The sequence below is a fragment of the Phyllostomus discolor genome, chromosome 3 (assembly GCF_004126475.2).
Source record: "Phyllostomus discolor isolate MPI-MPIP mPhyDis1 chromosome 3, mPhyDis1.pri.v3, whole genome shotgun sequence".
NCBI lineage: Eukaryota > Metazoa > Chordata > Mammalia > Chiroptera > Phyllostomidae > Phyllostomus > Phyllostomus discolor.
The window spans coordinates 90,902,218-90,920,546 of NC_040905.2; the positions used below are offsets into that span (position 1 = coordinate 90,902,218).

Consider the following 18,329-nt stretch of genomic DNA (forward strand, 5'->3'; position numbering starts at 1 on the left):
GCAGGTTTTGTGGATCGTGCTCCCTCAACACCATGCCCACTAATCTTTAAGTTTTGGTCTTAGCACTTCTCTGCAAGAGCCTCTGAACTGGTTGTCCCAGCCTCTAGCTTTCCCTGCTCCTGTTTGCTTTGCTTTCTGCACCCAGAGAAATGTTCCCCAAAATGCAAATCTGATTATTTCTTGTTTCAGAGGTGCCCCATCCCCTGTAAATGGGGCAGCTTTGGCCTCCCAAGTCCCTCATGGTGTGTCCCTGTCATCCCAGCCATATGGCCTCATTTTTTGTCCTCCCCCACATCCTCTCAGCTTGGCTGCCTTCTGTGCCATTCCCTGCTCCGGCTGCTCCCCCTTCTGACACCCTCCTCATTTTCTCGCCGGTGAACTCCTGCTCATGCCTAACACTTAGCTCACATAGGTTTCTTCTGAGACACCTGTAACCTCCAGAGGCTGACCTAATGGTCAGGTCCTCTCCTAGTGGTTCCTAAACACCCTGTGCACGTTTCCGTCTCAGCAAGTGTCATACTGCTCACACCTGTGGGTTCTCTTGTCTGTCTTCCCAGCTCCCGAGGACAGAAACTGTGCCATTGCCTCTGGGTCCTGGGCTCCGAGCCATGTGCAGTCTCAGCTGCTGTGATTTCCCAACCCTATAAATACGGCTTGTCTGAGATTTATGTACGTGAATGGGAGCGGTGAGAGATAGTTTTAGAAAGGTAGTTGGGGCCAAGTGGTGAAGGGCCTTGGACTGCCAGGCCAAGGAAAGTTCAGACTTTATTCTGTAGACAACAGGGAGCCGTTGCAGGTGTTAGAGGGCGAGCGGCTGGGACAAGGGATAAGGCCAAGAGGGCATTTTGGCCCGAGTGTCAGGCTCAAAGCGAGATTAAATCCTTATGCTTGGCACCCTCCGGAAAGGCCTGGAAGGGAATGAATAATCTACATTCTGAAACCATGTTTTTTAAAAGATTTTATTTACTTATTTTTAGAGAGAGAAGGGAGGGGGATAGATAAAGAAAGAGAGACACATCAATGTGTGGTTGCTGGGGGTCATGGCCTGCAACCCAGGAATGTACCCTGGCTGGGAATCGAACTTGCGACACTTTGGTTCGCAGCCCGTGCTCAATCCACTGAGTTACGCCAGCCAAGGCTTTGAAACCATGTTTTCTGAAAGCTACTACTTAGGGATGGTGGCAGAGAGGAAGCGAAGTAACACACCTTGAGCCTCTATGGGCCAGGTCCTTTTCTGACTTTGCGTGTAGGAATGTCTGTAGGGACGAATTTTCCTAGTGACCTTAGGGGAGGGCATTCTTTCCACCTGACAGAGAGAGAAGGAAACTGACGCTTTCTTAACCGAGGTTAAGAAAGTTGTTCAAAGCACCCAGAGACAGTGGTTCAGCTGGGGTCCCGCTGGACCTGAATGCTTGCTCAAGAGGAGCCTGGGGGTTGCAGAGGAAGACCAGGGAGAGACCCTTGTGGGACCAGGCAGGTGCCGAGCCCCAAGCCCGGCACCTGCAGAAAGGGTAGCAGCCTCTGGGTGGCACCAGGAGGTGTGTGCTGGACTGTGGGGCGGCTTCCCCATGGCCAAGTCCCCTGGGTGGCCCTGGGAGAGTGCACATGCCAGACTGAAAGTGCCTTTGAGTGGGATCAGACAGCTGCACGGGGCTTTGAATCAAAATGGGTTACTTGCTTTGTGCCCCTCATCCCCATAAGATTTTGATTAAATTGACGGGGGCTTCTGGTTACAACAGACACCTTAGCTTTAATAATGCCTTGATTTGAAAACTCTTGAAATAATTTTTGGCTCTTTTAGCATGAAAAGATTTCCCTCCAAAGCCTTTAATTCTGCAGGCCTCCAGTTTTCCAATCAAAGGAAAATACACAGGACTTTCATGGTCTTAATTAATGACTCTCTAATCAGAGTTTCATTCTGACTGCTTTTTCTCTCCCTTCCCCCCACCTTTTTCTGGTTTCTCAATGAAGGGCTTATCTAGAACTTGTTTCGACTTCAAACAGACACTTCATAATAGTAAATTGCAATACGGTTTTACCAAGGGGAACGACCCTTCATTCTCTCCCTTTCTTCTGGGCCTCGGTATCCCAGCCGCCCCTTAGGGGACATGGTCTGCCTTCCTGTCTGGTTTTCAGCAAAACACACCTCTGAGGAGCACGGGGAAGGTGTTTCAGATTATGTACAGCGGAGACCTCCATGGTCAGTCCTTATAAGATGATGGTGGGCTGACATTTACGAGGTTATCTGGAGACTTTTGGTTTGAAGATCGCACCTGACAATGCTTTCTTAAACGCTAAATTCAGTAATCTTGGACGAAGAAGCAAGCAGGGCAGGCGCCAGTCCTTCTCGGAATGAACGGCACGTTCCCTCCTTGGTCTGGCCATCTACAGCACTCACTTAACATTTTCACTTGTGGTTCTCTTTTTTTTTGCCACATACCAAGAAATAAGAAGCACAATTGTGATCGTCAGGGCCCACCACTTTAATGCATGTCTTCCAGACGCCACCCCTTGGGAGGGCAGTTCGGCCCTGGCTCTCCTCATCCTGGGGTCCTGGGAGAATGAACTGAATAATTCACTGATTTACCCAGATATCCAGCTAACGTTTATTAAGCTTTGGCTGAAGTGATCTTTATGTCCAGGAGGTGTGACGAGTGGGAAATTATCTTTAGTCTTGGTGTGTGCAATGTGTCGTGGGGAAGATGACAAATGTGTTGACAAGTAAGCATGGCGAGGGGAAGTGGGTCCACGGAGAAGGCTGTGGGAAGATCTCTGGGAGCACAGAGTGGGGTTTGGTCCTGTCGGAGGAGTTGGTGAAGAGCTAGATCCTCAAGAAGGCTCACCAGGAAGAGACAGCAAGAGTGGAAGAGTGTCTTAGTTTATTAGGGCAGCTGTAACAGAATACACGGACGGGGGGACTTATCAACAACAGACATTTATTTCGCACAGTTCTAGAGGCTGGGAAGTTCAAGATCAAGGTGCTGGAAGATGTGATGTGGTGAGCACCTACTTCCTGGTTCATACACATCCATCCCTTTGTTAGGGCAGAAGGGGTGAGGGAGCTCTGTGGGGTCTTTTTTATAAGGACACTGAACCCCTTCAGGAGGGTTCCACCCTCGGGACCTAAACATCTCCCGAAAGGCCATACCACCTAATATTACCACATTAGGGATTAGGATTTCAACATATGAATTATGAGGCGGGAGGGACAGAGGCACTCAGTCTTTGGCAAAGGGCATTCTGTACAGAGGGAGCAGTCTGTGCGCCCACGGCAGTGGGGACGATCTCGGCCCGTGGAGGGACGCCCAATGCTGCTCTGTGGTTAGATCGTGGGGAGACGGTGTAGGGAAGGGGAGAGGGTGAGAGAGGCCTGTGCGTGTTTGAGGGGGGAGGATAGGCAGGAAGACAGGCCAGGAAAAGGTGGTAGATGACTTAAGGACCCAGTCAAGGAGAAGGACGGGGAGCCAGCAGAGGTCTGTTTCTGAGAGTGGGGGAATCATACTGTATTTTGGGAGGAACTTTCTGGCAGCCACACAGAAGAAAGGGTAGAGGGAGGGGACACAGGAGGCAAGGGCACCTTTTGGGGAGTTATTCCAAAAGCCGTAGAGGACCTGACAAAAGCCAGGCAGGACACGCGCCTTGGCAGCGGTCGTGAGAGCTGGCAGGGAGGATGTGTACAGGGAGAGGATCTAAGAGTTATCTGTAGTGGAGCGGGCACGTAGACCTCATCAGATATGGGGCAGGGGGTGCTGGATTTCATTCTGGGTGGTGGGCACATGGAGGAAAAACCCATGTGGGCAGGGGTTGGCCCACAGGGCTGAACAGGCCCTGCTAACCTCCGCAGCGGGGTGAGTGGGTGCTGACGTCCAGCCTGGGCTCTGTGGGCTGAGTGTACCCGGGGCTGTGTCCATCCAAATAATGAGGGCACCTTTCTTTAGCTTGCACAAGTGTGGGCAGGCAGTGACCCTGGAATGGAGTTCAGCTCTTCGCCTCTGAGTTTGAAGGCCTCTGGGAGATGGGGACGAAGATGTCCGAAGGGTGTCTATGGTGATAGTGCAGGACACTGAGAGGATGGGGCGTTCAGAGCCACAGGACCAACCAGGGGCAGCAGCACTACCCTGTTGGTGATCGCCCAGGTTGAGGGCTGGTTCCCTGTCATACCTGAATTTTGCACACATTTTGTTCCTTGAGTCTGTAATCCCCACCCCGATCCTCTCTGAGTTTGGATCTTGACTCCCTGGTCAGGCCACCTCTAGCCTGAGCCTGGCCCCCAAAGTCCCACAAACAACTCCTCATGGGTTTTGCATGAGCCCTGGACTCCTGGGTGAGCTGGGAGTGAGGGTGAAATTCTAGAGTCAGGAGTAGAGGGAGAAAGGTGTCAGGGGACAGACTGCATCACAACACAGAGTCCTCACTCACCTGGACAGGTGAGCCCTCACTCACCTGGACAGCTCCTTTGGGAGATGGTGTCTCTCAAGCTCTTGTTTGTGTCTGCAAGTACATGCATGTACCTGGTGTGCACAGGTGTGTTGGGAGCACCTTCTCAGCCATTCCACTCCCCAGCCCTTTCCACCCAGCACATAATCCTGCCTTTGCCCCTTTGCCATGCTTCCGCCCAAAGCACCACTGGACTTTCAGCCTCCACTTGCTCCTCTGAGCTGTTAACTTTGGATTGTATGACATTAGGGACAGTGTCTATTTGTACCCTTCCTAAGGATCCTGTAAGTCCAACTGAGGGCAAAATTATGTCTAACCTGACTGGGTACCACCAGGGCCCATTCAGTTTGGCTTGTCATGGATGAGAGTTTGCTCAGTGAGAGTGAAAGACACAACTTGGAAATGACCTAGGTCGTGCAAAAGTGCAGATGGAGAAGCATCAAAAGGTCCCACCCTGCCCTCATGAGGTCATTTCTAACAGTTTCTACAGAGCAAAAGGCCACTTTGCACCAAGCCACCAAACCATGCGTATGTGACGCTGCAATGACAACTGATATCTCAAAGCAAAAGATGTCCAGTGCTAGTTAGAGGGTGGAGTGGGTGGAGGAGTTGTCGTCTGCACTCAGGGATCCAGGCTGACAAGGGTCCAGCCCAGGGAAGGTCTGCTGTGACAGGAATGAACAGAGCCTGGAGAACCCATACTCTCTCTTCTCTCTTTGGCTCAAAAGTGGCACAGGTTCTTTCTGCTCATAATCCATTGGCCAGAGCTAGTCACGTGGCTCTGCCTGCAACGAGGAGGTTTCTGAGGGATTCTTCTCCGTGTCCAGAGTGGATAGAAGACCAGACATTGGTGGGTACCACTGGAGTCTACGATACTTATTCATGCCTGTTTGGAGGAAATTCTACAGTTGTTTAGACCCCTTTCTTGCCTTTAGGGTCTAGAATCACAGTCTAAGGGCCATTGGAAGTGCTTTCTGCTTAATTACAATGCTTCTACAAGCTGTTTCCCGGCTCTTTGCCTGGGTCCCTCTAGTGGTGGAGAGCTCACCCCTTGCCACCCCCACCCCAGCCACCATGCAGCACAGTCCAACCTATTACAAAGTTCTTCCTTATATTCAGTTGACATCTTTCATCCTTTGGCCCCCAATTCATCCTCAGACAAGTTTAATTCTTGTTTCCTGCCTGGCTTGGAAAAGCTGGATCACTTCCCCCTAGTCTCTCCTTTTCTAAACCCAACATCCCTCTCCCACCTGCCCTGGCAGCTCTCCTCTTCACTCACTGGTGGTTTATTTCACCACTGGCTCTGTGGTAGGAGCTCTAAGTGCTGAACTGCAGAACTGGGCAGTGAAGGGGCTGTGGAGAGCTGGGTGGGGGAGTGCTGGGCACACTCCCCACTACAAGCCCTCAGCCTGCGGCACTTTCAGGTAGGACATCATGAAGTGGATTCACTGTCTGAACCTCCTGCCGCCTTCGTGCCCGTGCCAGGGTAAAGCTTGTGAAGTCGGCATCGCAAAACCCCTGGGTGTTGCTGCTTTTTTGTTCTATAGCGTTAGTCCCCTGCAATGGGCTGCAAGATTGCGTGAATCCCCCACCTCCCCATGCATATGTGGAGGCCCTAACCCCCAAAGTGATGGCATTAAAGGGCCAGGCCTTGGGGAGGTAATTAGGCCATGGGGGTGGAGCCCTCATAGACGGGATTAGTGCCCTTACGAAAGGGAGTCCGGGGAGCACCCTCGCCCCTTTCACCCCGTGAGGACACAATGGGGAGACAGCTATCTATGAACGGCCACCTGACACTTAATCTGCTGTTGGCTTGATCTCAGCCTTCCAGGCTCCAGAACTGTGAGAAATAAATTTCTGTTGTTTGTAATTCCCCAGTTAATGGTATGCTGTTATAGCAGCCTGAGAAGGCTGAGACACGTCCTTTTATCATTTATCACCAAGTAATCTCATTAAGATCCTGGGGAGGCATTTGTTTAGCTGTGGCTACATCAGCCAGCAGTCAAATTTCTTATCGCCACATTTTAGTTGGGCTTTCAGCGTGGGCAGTTGGGCATACTCCATATCTTAGAGCGTGTTTTAGGTTTTGCTTTCAGTACTTTTCTTAATTTCTGTTTAAGATCACGGGCTATTTTGTAAGAGCCACCTATTTTGCTGTCTTCTGGATGCCTATTTCACTGGCAACGCTTGGACAGACAGGTGGGCTTACACTTGTAGGAATGCTGAGCAAAGAAGAGTTCCCTTTTACGCGGAATTTTGGGGGTGTCAATGTAAAGAAAATTCAGGGTCAATCGCCAAAATATCCATGTTCTGTTCATATTTAGCCCTGGTCAAGCACAAGTTTGGAGCAGAACAAAGCAGCCCTTCTGTCGTGACCTTCCCGCTACCTTGAGTCAACGCCAGCCCCTTTCTGTACGGCCCTGACATCAGGACAGCCGGGGACGTGGGCTGCTGGAGAAATCAGCATGAAAATCACTCTGTTCCTACATTGCTTCCCTGAATTTCTAGGAGAACTGCAGAATCCATGTCCTATAGGGCAATCGGGGAGGGGGGGGGGGCAGATTTCTGTTTTAGATTAACAGGAGGATTTATCATGCCAGAAGGTCAATATTTACCTTGGCTCCAGCTTGATGAGTATTTACTTCTTTGTTCAGTGGCTCTCTCTGCTGACTTCAGCAGAAGCAAAGATCTGCTTTTTGTCTGCTGGAGAGGATGCTGACTGATCTTTTCTTATCAGAAAGGCCTGGAAACACAGTTGCAGAGGAGCCCACTCCTCTGGTGGTGACGGTGGGGGGTTGTCTTCTTCCACCAAGAAATCTGATCCCTCTTTGTAGAAACAACCTCGGTTCTAAGGTGCCTTTGAACTTATAGAAAGCAGAGAGCACAGGATCCCAGAAAAATCACTTTTTCTCTCACCTCCTCATCTGGAAGATCCGGATTTTGAGAATGCCTGCCTGTCTGCATTTGAGGAAGTAAGGGTTGAGGAAGTAAGTTAGTGAAACACACCTGACTCTTATTTGTCCAGTTTTTGTTTTACTGAGGTTTCTGGGGTTCGATGATCAGCATAGGTCACCAAGGAACTGGGGAAGAAGGTGCCAGCTCCACGACAGGGTCCCAGCTCCAAGCCTTTAATCCTCACTTTCTTGGGCTCTTGGGAGCAATGGTGTCTGCCTCCACTGAGATTTACACATGCGTTTAGGGAGCGCGGGGGGCGTGGTTTGCAATACAGAGACAAGCACTGTGTGGAGGGCTGATCAGAGGCGAACCAGCGATGCTCCTGTTTGAAATGCTACCGGCCTGCCCAGGGTGCAATCGCCCCAGTGATTCCAGGGCCACTCAAAACTTCCCCACTCTTGCTGCCCACCACCAGTGTGTTTTCTATTGCAGAGTAATATAAACGGCGCACCCTACCCAGTAACATTTCACTACAGTTCCATTTTAAAATGAAGTTTTGTTTTAAATTGTTGACCACGGAGTTAAGAAGTATCACGTTATCCTGGGACTCCAAGTCTTTTGAGAAATCTCTGAGCACTTCCAGGTATGAACTGACTGGCTGCCCCAACCCTGGGGGTTTGAGAAAGGTGTATTCTTTAAGTCTATCCCTCACCAAAGCCTTGCAAATATTCAATAATAATAATTAAGCTCATCGATCATCACTATGTGTCAGGCGCACCATTCCAAGTACTTGATATGAATAATTCACTGGGTTCTTTCTAGCAAATCCATATGTTAGGTGCTGTTGTTGTTATTATTATTATTATTATTACAGATGAGGATGCTCAGAGGGGTCAAATAACTTGTCCAGTCACACAGCTGGTACTTAGAGTTGGGCTCTACTAACTGGAGTTCTGGGTGGTGGTGGGGAGTTTGCAGTGTGGTGCCACAGAATCTTTCTCCGCTCTTCTTGGCTCCCATGGCCCTGCTGAGGGTGCTGTAGCGGCAAGTCTTGTCTGCAAGAGTGACCGTTTAGTAAGGTTGGGTATATCCACTGTTGCCTTGGAGATGGGAGTGGAGGATGAAGGGAAAGGAGAGTTACGGAAGGTCAGAACTGGAAAGGTCTTCAGGGACAAGCCAATCCATTCTTCATTGATTACTCCAGGTCACTCTGTAAGTTAGTGGGGGAGTCAGGAGCCGATCTGGGTCTTCTTGGTGTGGGTAATGTGGGTAATAACACATCTCTTGATTTTATGCATCTTTGTCTTTTATCCCTCACCATCTAAACGGAACCAACTCCTGTTTGCAGACCATTTGTCCATACTGCCTACTGCCTTTTGAAGGGAAAAAGGCCATTTTAATGCCTTCCTAAAGAATAGTATAAGCACCTGTAGGGTGAGAACTATGTTATTTGCTTCTCTAAGAGCCTTCACTGCACCTGGTCCAATGCTGAACACACAGAAATTTCTTGGTCCATGTTAATGGGGCCAGAATGAACTTAGAACCCTGGTGTGAAGAGGAGGACCATACCTGGACAACTGCCTCAGTCCCGAAGTTTCTGGGATGGATTCATTCTTTTCCTAGAGCTCTCTGTTCTCAGAGAATCCTGCCATATGCGGGGTAGTGTTCTCCCTTCCTCTCTTTGGGTCCTCTAGCTTGGGCACAGCCCTGTACATTGGAAAAGTGGATTTAAGATAAAAAACAAATGTCTTGTTCCCTTACTGTAATGTCTGCAGCATAAGCCAATTCACAGCAATGTGGAATTTTCTGGTCTTTAAGATCTCATTATGCAAGTAAAGGAGGGGAAGGAGGAAGACAGAATGCTTACAAATTCCTGGGTTGGGGGGATGACCTCACCACTTATTGTGTGTTGGCCAGCTTCCCAAGGAGCACAGGGCAGATTCTTTTTGGGGCAGGCACTGTGTAAGTCGCTTGACAACCAAAGTTCTCCAAATCTTTTAGGCCTTGCAAGAGGGGTGAAGAACGAGAGTAAGGAAGTGGTCCTCAATTCCTGTTGTGTTTCCCATCAGGGGCTGTCAACCCTGAGATGGGCTCTAGCATCCTGATGCCTAGACGGAGACTGCGCTTGGGAAGCGTTGACGTTCCATTTGAAAGGCCCTGATGGGATTTGAGGGAACTGAGTTGGTGAGGATGGGTGGCTGGGGAGAGGTAGAGTGGGTTGGGTATGGCATCCTGGGATGTATATTCCAGGGGTACCTATGGGATATGAACATATGGGGTACATATTGGAATATGCAAACAAGAGGGCAAAAGCCAATGGAGCATTGCAGGCCATTCAGCACTTCCACAGTTGATGCTTTCTCTCCAGTCCCACAGGTATTTTACAGACCATCCCACTGTTAGCAGGGGCAGAGCCTGCCTCAGGGCCTCTGCCAGCCCCTAGGATGCTTTTGGCAGGATTAGAAAAAGACTCCCAATTTGGGGAAGGAGGCACAGGATGGGTTCAGGTCGCATCTGTCTCAGACAGGGTAAAGAGCCCTGGGGATCCTGCAGCCCAGAGAAGACCAGCATGTGGCGTAGGGCCCATGTGTGAACTGGAGCTCAAGCCTCTTCATCTGTAAAAGGTGAGAATGTCTTACCCCTTCCCCAGCATCTTGCCAGATTGGATGCCTCATGCATCTGAGATTCTAAGGACCAATTTTTCCCCAAACTGAGAGCTTCTCTTATTCCCAGCTACTTCTCACCTGAAGAGAGAGCTGTGGAGGTAAGAGCTGAAGGTGAAAGCGGGGGAGACCGAGTGTGCAATGGTTTGGTCCAAAGAACTCTGGACAAGGAGCGTGTATTTTTATGGCTTAATGTTTTTGAGCCTCAGTTTCCACCTCTGAAAAATGGAGAGAGCCTAATAGAGCAATGTTGTGGGGATTTAAACAACTTTCCCAGGTGAAGCTGCCAGGCAGAGTGGGTGCTCCACAAGCGTTTGCGGACCCGGAGCGGGTTTGGTTGGGAAGGTTCTAGAGTGTGTGCGCGGGGACCCTGGTGCACGGTCTGGTTTTCAGGGCTTTTCGGCTTCTGGGACTCCCACCGGAGTTCGAGCCCCAGTTCCGCGGCTACTGCCGCCTCCTGGGCTCCGGGCCGCGGAGGGTTAATGAGAAAGCCCCACGCCCCCTTTGACGGCGTAGAGCCCACCTCGCTGAATTTTAAAAGGCGGCCCCGGAGAGGCGTGGGCGCCCCCCAGACACTTTCAGCTCGGACCCGGGCTCCGCTCCCCGGCTCCCTCGCTCTTCTCCGGCGGGGGCAGGGCGTTCGGTCCCGTCGCTGGTGAGCTCCCCGCTGTCCTCCCGCCTGGGGCTGCGGGTCCCCGCCGGCGGCCGCGCAAGATGAAGCTGGCTCTCCTTCTGCCCTGGGCGTGCTGCTGCCTCTGCGGGTCGGCGCTGGGCACCGGCTTTCTCTACCCCTTCCCGGCGGCAGCCCTGCAGCAGCACGGCTACCCCGAGCCCGGTGCCGGCTCCCCGGGCAGCGGCTACGGGGGTCGCCGGTGAGTATCGGGGCCAGCGGGGCCTGGGGACGCCGGGCGGTCGAGGACGAGGGGGGCTGGGGACGCGGAGTGGTCGAGGGCTGAAGACAAGAACAGTGGGGGCTGGGGGAGCGGGGCCTGGGGGCGCGGGCGGTGGAGGTCGGGGTGGGGGGGGCTGGGCTGGGGACGCGGGGTGGTCGGTGCCTGGGGATAAGGACAGTGGGGGCTGGAGGCGCGGGACCGAGGGACTAAAGGTGCGGGGCCCAGCTTCTCCCCTCTTTTCCTTGCCCTCCCAACCTCCTCCCCTTCGGCTCCCGGCTTCGGGTGGAGGTGGCTGAAACCTGAGGCAAGGCCAGGGGGAGGCAGCCGCTGGCCGAGCGGGGTTGGATGGCTCAGTCCCGGGACGTTCGGCGACTCACGTGGCGCCGCCGCGCTCACCTGCGCGACCGCGGCTTTGTGTTGGGCAGCAGGTTCCCGGGTTGCCAAGGCCGCTCGTCCAGGTCCCCCGCCTCTTTTGCAGGCTGCACAGGGGCACGGAAGGGGCAATTCTGTCCGATCTTTGGGGCTAGGTCCGCGGAGGAGCCTCGGTTGCTGACGCTGAGCCACCGGGAGACGTGCAACCGGCTAGGAGCGGACGGATCCGCGGTGGGTCTGAGGAGGGGCCGGGTCACAGAGCCCGCGGTGCCGGCACCCACGGCGGCCTCGTTCTCCGCCGGCAGGTGGCGCCCTGGCCACCCCAGCGAAGATTAGGGCAGAGTCTCCTTCTGTGGCGGTCGAATTCCTCTAGAAAACTCGTAAGCACGCAAGTAAAAGTTGCCAAACACCTCACTTGCACACATCAGTCGAAATTAGCTTTCTCCCACTTAATACTAATTACTAGTTACACGGCTAGAGTAGTTCTCTAGAACGCACAGCCTGCATTCGAAGCATCCATTTCTTTTGATACTAAAATCATTCCAGGGTTAACGTTTGGAGTATTATCTTTCCTTTAACCAAGGAAACTGAGGTCCAGAGGGAGGCCCCCAGTTCAGTGGCAACTCAGGGCTGATTTCCTGTGCTTTCTGGCACCATTCTGCTTATTGCTCTGGAGGAAGGCGAGAGACAGACCCCAGGTCTTTTCTCTTGGTATCTCCCAAACCTGGGAGGGCGACCACGATGAATTCTGGCAATTTCGTGTAGGAAGGAGACAGGGATATTTTGTGCCTGGAAGAACATACAATGAGTGGCTGGATAAGAAGGGGAGACTCAGAAAAGCTTACAAAAATGCTTCTGGGAAGCCTTGCACGCACTCTTATTTCCCACATTCTGTTTGGGAGTACTTACCTAAAGGTTCTATTCTCCAAACATCCACAGTAGTGTGGCCTCTGTACAGTTCCATGTGAGAATAGTCTGAAAAATAAGCTTTTCATGTTGCAGAATGATATGTATAGCATGATCTCATTTATGAGAAAAAATTCTGATCTTTGTCTAGGTGTATAAGTGCCTAGAAAAAAAGTTTGTAAGAAATCATTTTCTATGGTTACCTATATGGAGAGACCTGGGGCTGGGGTGGACAGAGGGAGAGAGTAAAAGAGAAGATTGATATTTTTCCCTCTGTCTGCATCTTGTTTGCATAAGAGTGTATATTCATGCATTACTTTTGTAGTTAGGTAGTGTAGAAGGAAAAAATGGTTCCTGCAGCCTGGAATATGCACGCTGAGAAGAGCTGAAGGTTTAGTCCACGAAGAGAGTGAGTGAGTGAGTGAGTGAGTAATCACGTTCAGGGAGGATCTGGATGAATTTGTGGAAAACGGATTCCCAAATAGAATAGTAGGAGGTGTTACGGAGGCTTGGGGCAGCTTCCAGATCTGGAGGCTGACGCTCTAGAGTGTAACTGAGCCCTTCCACGCAAAGCCCCATGTGGGCATTGCAGGCTTCAGCTGGCCTGGTAGCCCATTTTTCTGTCTCATCAGACACAGGTGGCCCGTGTCCTTGAAATTCAAGAACCTCAGAAGCAGAGGGCGCGGGGACAGCGTTTGGAATGGTGCACTTCACAGCTTTGGCTTCGTATGCTTGTTTATAGTGGCTTGGTCTCAGCTGACAGGCAAAGCAACAAAACTGTTTTTGACAGTCTTCCTTTATTTCATGGTATTGCTCCTGTCGGTACCTGATTTTTGGACACGGCTCTCGTGTGTGTGTGTGTGTGTGTGTGTGTGTGTTTGCTGGTGCCTACCCTCCTGGGCCAGGCGTCCCATCTGACATGTGTTGGGGGCATCTGCCTTACTCAGGAGTGCTCTGCTCTGGCTACCTCCATCAGAAGCCTTTTGTTTAAGCCATTTTGGCAAGAAGAAAAGGACCCCAATTCCTCAGAGGGCTGTTTCCAGTAGAATTGTTCAGAGTCATTCAGATGCCAAATAAAAGCTGAAGGGAAACTCGACGTTAACTGACTGCAGAGCTTGCGCTATGGCCTGAGCCCCCAACTACCTCCCCCCACACCGCCCAGTGCCCCAGTTCTTCCATTCTAACCAATAAAGAGCATACATTTGGGACACTCTTTAAAGTATGCAAATCTCACCCTCTTCCCTCACTCCCTCCCACAGATATTTATTAAGGGTCTCGTCTGTTGTCTCCTGTTCATCTCTATCTCCAGCCTGAAAGGGGCCAGAACAGCAGCAGGTGATCGGGGCTCAGGGCATGAGGTGTAGGACCAGAGAAGGGCCTGACCCCATCCCTGGTGCACACCTCCCAGGTGGAGGAGGGAAGAGTTTTACTTTAGATAAAAGGTAAAGTTTTAGCATTAATTCTTAGAGAGTACTCTTCTCAGGGGAGTCAGGAGAGCTATGGGACCTGCCAGATTTCAGCAGAGGTGGGAGTGAGTATGTCCGGATAGCGGGTTCATGGGCCAGGGGGCAAAGGACAGTGCTGCTCTTTGCTTCTGCCCTGAAGAATGGCACTCATTCTGTAAACCACTTGCTCCTGTACAGGGCCTGGGGCCCAAGGACAAAGGGAAGTCACTTACTGTCAGGCTAAATATCTAATGATGGTTAACAAAGTAGGCTAAGTAGGTTCTGTTGCCAGCCTCGATGAGCACGCCTTCACAACGACTTTGGAAAGCCAGGTTCATATGAGGAGTTCTTAGATGCCTTAGAATTCTGCTCTGGAAGATGTCGAGGGAGAGGGCTGGCACTGGCCCATCTTTTACCCTGGATGCCTCTCATACTGTGAGGGTTATGCACAGGCTTACAGACCCCTCAACCTGCATGTCCAAGTTCAGTCCACACCCCTTATGCTCAGAAGGATGGCTTGGGAGACATGACCCTGAATTTGGACTTGGGGACATTTGGGTGGGGAACCTGAGTCCCCAGAGCTGGGTCTAGAAAGAGGCAGGGGATTGGGTAGATACTTCCTCTTGGCCCCATAGACTTGTCATTTTGTGGGAGGGACACAGTGAGAGAAGGAAAGAGCAGGGTCCTCTCAATGCAGGACCCTAGGAGGGGCCTCTCTGGGGGTCTGAGGGCTGCCACTCTCACTGCAGTGGGGTGGGGGCTTCTGGCTCTGCCCTTAATTAATAATGTGAACTTGCCTGTATTCCTGGACCTCCCTGGGCCCATTTCCTGATGAGTCCTCCATGGAAACCCGGGTTCAGGTGTGAGGCTTGCTGGGAGGGCATGCGTACCAGGCGTGGAGAGCAGAAGGGAGTGCACAGATGCTGGGTTTGCAAACTGCAGATCTGCCCAATGAACGGGCTTTTCTCAGCTGCCATAGAGGCCTTTCCCCTGGTTAAAACCCTCTGGTGGTCCACCATCTCCTACGTCAGCCTGGCAGACTGATTTTAACTCTTAGGTCAACTCTCACTGATTGATAGGAGCTGCCCAGGTCAGTGTGTTAAGAAGGATTCTGAGGTGGACTCTGGGCTCAGTGGGAAAGACGGCCAGGACAATCAAGTGATGTCACCATGAGTGTGGGACAGGAAAGTGCAGGCAGGTGCCGTGTGTTTGCGGCTCTAGCCTTCACGATAAGATCCACTCTCTCCAGCACAAAGGCTGTCTTTCAGGAGCCATCCTCTGTCTCTCTACAACAGCTACACTGCATTCATTATTTTTCTCATGCCTCCATTTCTTTGCATATGATGTTTCATTTGCTCGGGATGCCTTTCCCTGATGAGCTAGATGCCCTCCGTGAGCACCTAGAACACTCTGCTTACCTTTATCTCGAGGTTTCTCAAGCTTCATGACCTTGATATGTGTGCTGGGTAGTCTGCTGTGGGGTCGTGCTGTGCATGGCAGGGTGTTCAGCAGCAGCCCTGGCCTCTGCCCACTAAATGCCAGGAGCTCACCTCACCTCCCAACTGTGATGACCAAAAATGTGTCCAGACACTGCCTGATGTCCCCTGAGAGGCAAAATCAGAGGGAGCCATTGCTCTCTCTGAAGCCAAACATTTTCATTTGGAGACATTTAAATATACTGCATTTAAACTTTTTTCAGTAGATATTTTCAAACCTGTACACAAGTGGAGAGTAAAATGAACCCTCAAGAACCCTCACTGGGATTTGCCAACCACTGTTTTTGCTCCCCTTAATCCACCCACCCCCAAATACTCCTTCTGTGTGCGTGTAGCATTTGAAAGCAAATCCCATACACAGCATTCACTTCACCAGTTATAGTCATGTACACCTGATTCCCTCCCCCAGGCGGGCCGGTGCCGCATCTAATAGACCACAGTCACTCCTTCCTGCTGCTCCTGCTACTGTTACTTTTTGCTTTTTATTATTGGTCTAAAATCCAATTTACACTCATCCTTCTTCAGTTGCCCCCCCGAAATGTATTACTGTTAGTTTGTTCAAATCTGGATCTGAGTAAAGGCCACGTGACGTCGAGTTTCTTCAGTCTCCTTTCACGCAGGAGCGCCGCTCCCCGGAAACGGAGCGCCTCCCCCCAGGAAGCCGACGTGCTGGGAGATGGCCCGTTGTCCTGAAGAAATGCCCGAGTTCTAGGTTTGGCTGATTGTTTCAAAGTGGTGTATTTAATTTGATATTCTGCTCCTTGTATCTCTTCTACATCGGAGATTAGATGTAAAGGTTTGATTAGATTTAATATTACTTTGGGGGGAGCAAGAATGCTTCATAATAGGTCCAACTTATATCATATCATGTATCATATCATATATCACATCTCATCACATCATATCATACTGTGTTATAAAGTGAATGTCGTGCTTTCTGAAAATTCATGGATTGACTTACCCCCAGTGCAATGGCATTTGGAGGTGGGGCCTTTGGGGGGTGCCTAGGCTTAGATGACCCCTAGGAGAGTGGGGCCTCGTGATGGGATTAGCATCTTAATCTGAAAACGAACAGAAACCAAAGGCCCACACCCTTTTCCATCTGCCGTGCTGGTGTGGGTCAGTGGGTTGAGCACTGGCCAGTGAAACCAGGTTTGATTCCTAGTCAGGGCACTTGCCTGGGTTGTGGGCCAGGTCCCCAGTGCAGAATGTGTGAGAGGCAACCACACATTGATGTTTCTCTTCCTCTCTTTCTCCTTTCATTCCCTTCTAAAAAAATAAATAAATAGAATCTTTTAAAAAAAAAGTGAAAAAAGAAAATCCAAACCCTAAAAAAAAAAAAAAAGAAGCAGCAGCATTCTAGGAATCCCACAATGCCTGGTCATTGCTCTTGCTTGTGACCGGTGGATTGCCTTTGTTTACAACATTATTCCATGAGGACTGCAGAGTGGTTCTAGTCTGACCCTGACATTTCATTTTCATTTCATTACTGGAATACTGTACATGTAACTTTACTGTTATCCCCTGTTCCTAGGCAGCTGTGTTTGGACTGCCTGTTTTTGCAGATTTAGGCGTACCTGTATCTGTCTCCTCCTTTTCTTGCACGGAGGTGGTGCACTGGCTGTCCTGCCCCGCCCTGGGAGTTTTTTTGCTTTACTCTGTGCTACGGAGACTGCTCTACATCAGGGCATAGTAACATGAACATAAAACATGAACCTTTTTCATTCATGTTTTTTTCTCGATTTAAAAAATTGTGGTTAAAGTGCATGTAACAAAATTTTCCACCTCAGTCCTCTTACGTGCACAGTCGGTGGTATTAAACACACTTTGGGCCTGCGACCGTCGGCTCCGCCCATGTGCATACCTGCTCCTGGCTCCCACCCTCCATCCGTCCCCAAGCTCCGCGTCCTTTGTGCGGTGAGTGGCTACAGTCTGTGGCTTGTCCCACACGGAGAGACACCGGTGTGTTCTAACCTTTTGTCACATATAATGCCACATTATATGTCATTATGCATTATTCATTTTGTGTTTATGCAAACACATCTTTAGTATACATTTTTTTGAAGTGGGTTTTCTGCGTGGAAAGGTACACGCCTATGTAATTCTGTTAGACTCCAACCACCCACCGGAGCAGTTCTGTCGTTTTGCATTCGCATCGGCAGCATTTCCTAGGAGGTACATTTTGAAGCCACCTCAGGGTGCTGGGCCGAAGTGGCCTTGCGGGGTGAGCGTCAACTTCCCTGGCCTGTACCACCTGCCAGCCTGGGCCACCCCTAACATTGGTGGGGCCCGGGACTAGGGTGCAGACAAAGGCCCACGTACCATATGTCTAACTGTTTAAAAGTTATCAATCAAGCTTACAAATGGTTAAAATTTATTCTGTCATTGACCTTGACGAGCACACCCTCCTAAAGACCCCGGGGGCCAGGTTCACGTTTAGAACTGGCTTCCTTGAATTTTGTGCTGGCCTCAGTGGCTCAGGGTGAGCCACCCTTCCCTTTCCTTCTCGTCCTTCCTGGCCCCTGGTGTGCACAGGCTGTGGACGCTCTAGCCCAGTCCCAGCTCCTCCCCTCGCCTCAACAACAGCCCCTTGGCCATACCTCGGTCTCAGCTATTTGGGAAGGGAGTCCCAGGCCCCTGGATACCTACGCTCGTTCTGCACCAACGGAGGGAGGACGTGTGTGCTCCAAGTCCTTGCCAGTTAGGTGACCTTGTCCCAAATGTCCCCAGTCATAAAGGCTGCATCACAGTGACCGAGGGAAGTTGTCTGCCTCCAGATGTTCTGTTCTCATGTCTTCGCTACCTTGGCTGCTCTTCGTGCCCCAGCAGACGGGGTGCCAAGGGGGACGTCACTCACTCGCCTGTTTGGGGCCCAGCCCAGGTCTTGGAGTAGAGTTGGGCTTCGTCCTTGTGTTGAGTGAAGCAAATCACATCCACCAAAGACCCGCTGGGGCCATGAATGTGGAGCGGCTGTGGGTCCCAGCACAGGTCACTGTGCAGTCATGGCGGTCCTGGCCCTGGCCCCACTCCTGGACATACAGACCCCTTCAGAAAAGACAAGGTGCACCAGTGGGGGGGGGTGGGGGGGAGGCCTCCAGGGCTGTCCATGGGAGCTTTTTTCCTGTTCTTCTCAGAACACAGCTGTCTTCTGGTCTGATGTTTGGGATTTTACCCATTTTCAGATGATTCTAAGGAGTGATGGCATGGAATTCAGGACTTGGG

The 18,329-nt window shown here is 51.1% G+C and overlaps 1 protein-coding gene across 1 annotated transcript in view; it reads left to right on the plus strand.

Annotated features, from left to right (window-relative positions):
- Positions 1-10,686: 10,686 nt before the first annotated feature.
- Positions 10,687-18,329, plus strand: part of COL26A1 (collagen type XXVI alpha 1 chain) — a 175,689-nt gene continuing 168,046 nt past the window's right edge. The window contains exon 1 of the mRNA XM_028515606.2: positions 10,687-10,867. Coding sequence (XP_028371407.1) covers positions 10,710-10,867 — 158 coding nt within the window. The 5' untranslated portion in view covers positions 10,687-10,709. The remainder of the gene's footprint in view (positions 10,868-18,329) is intronic.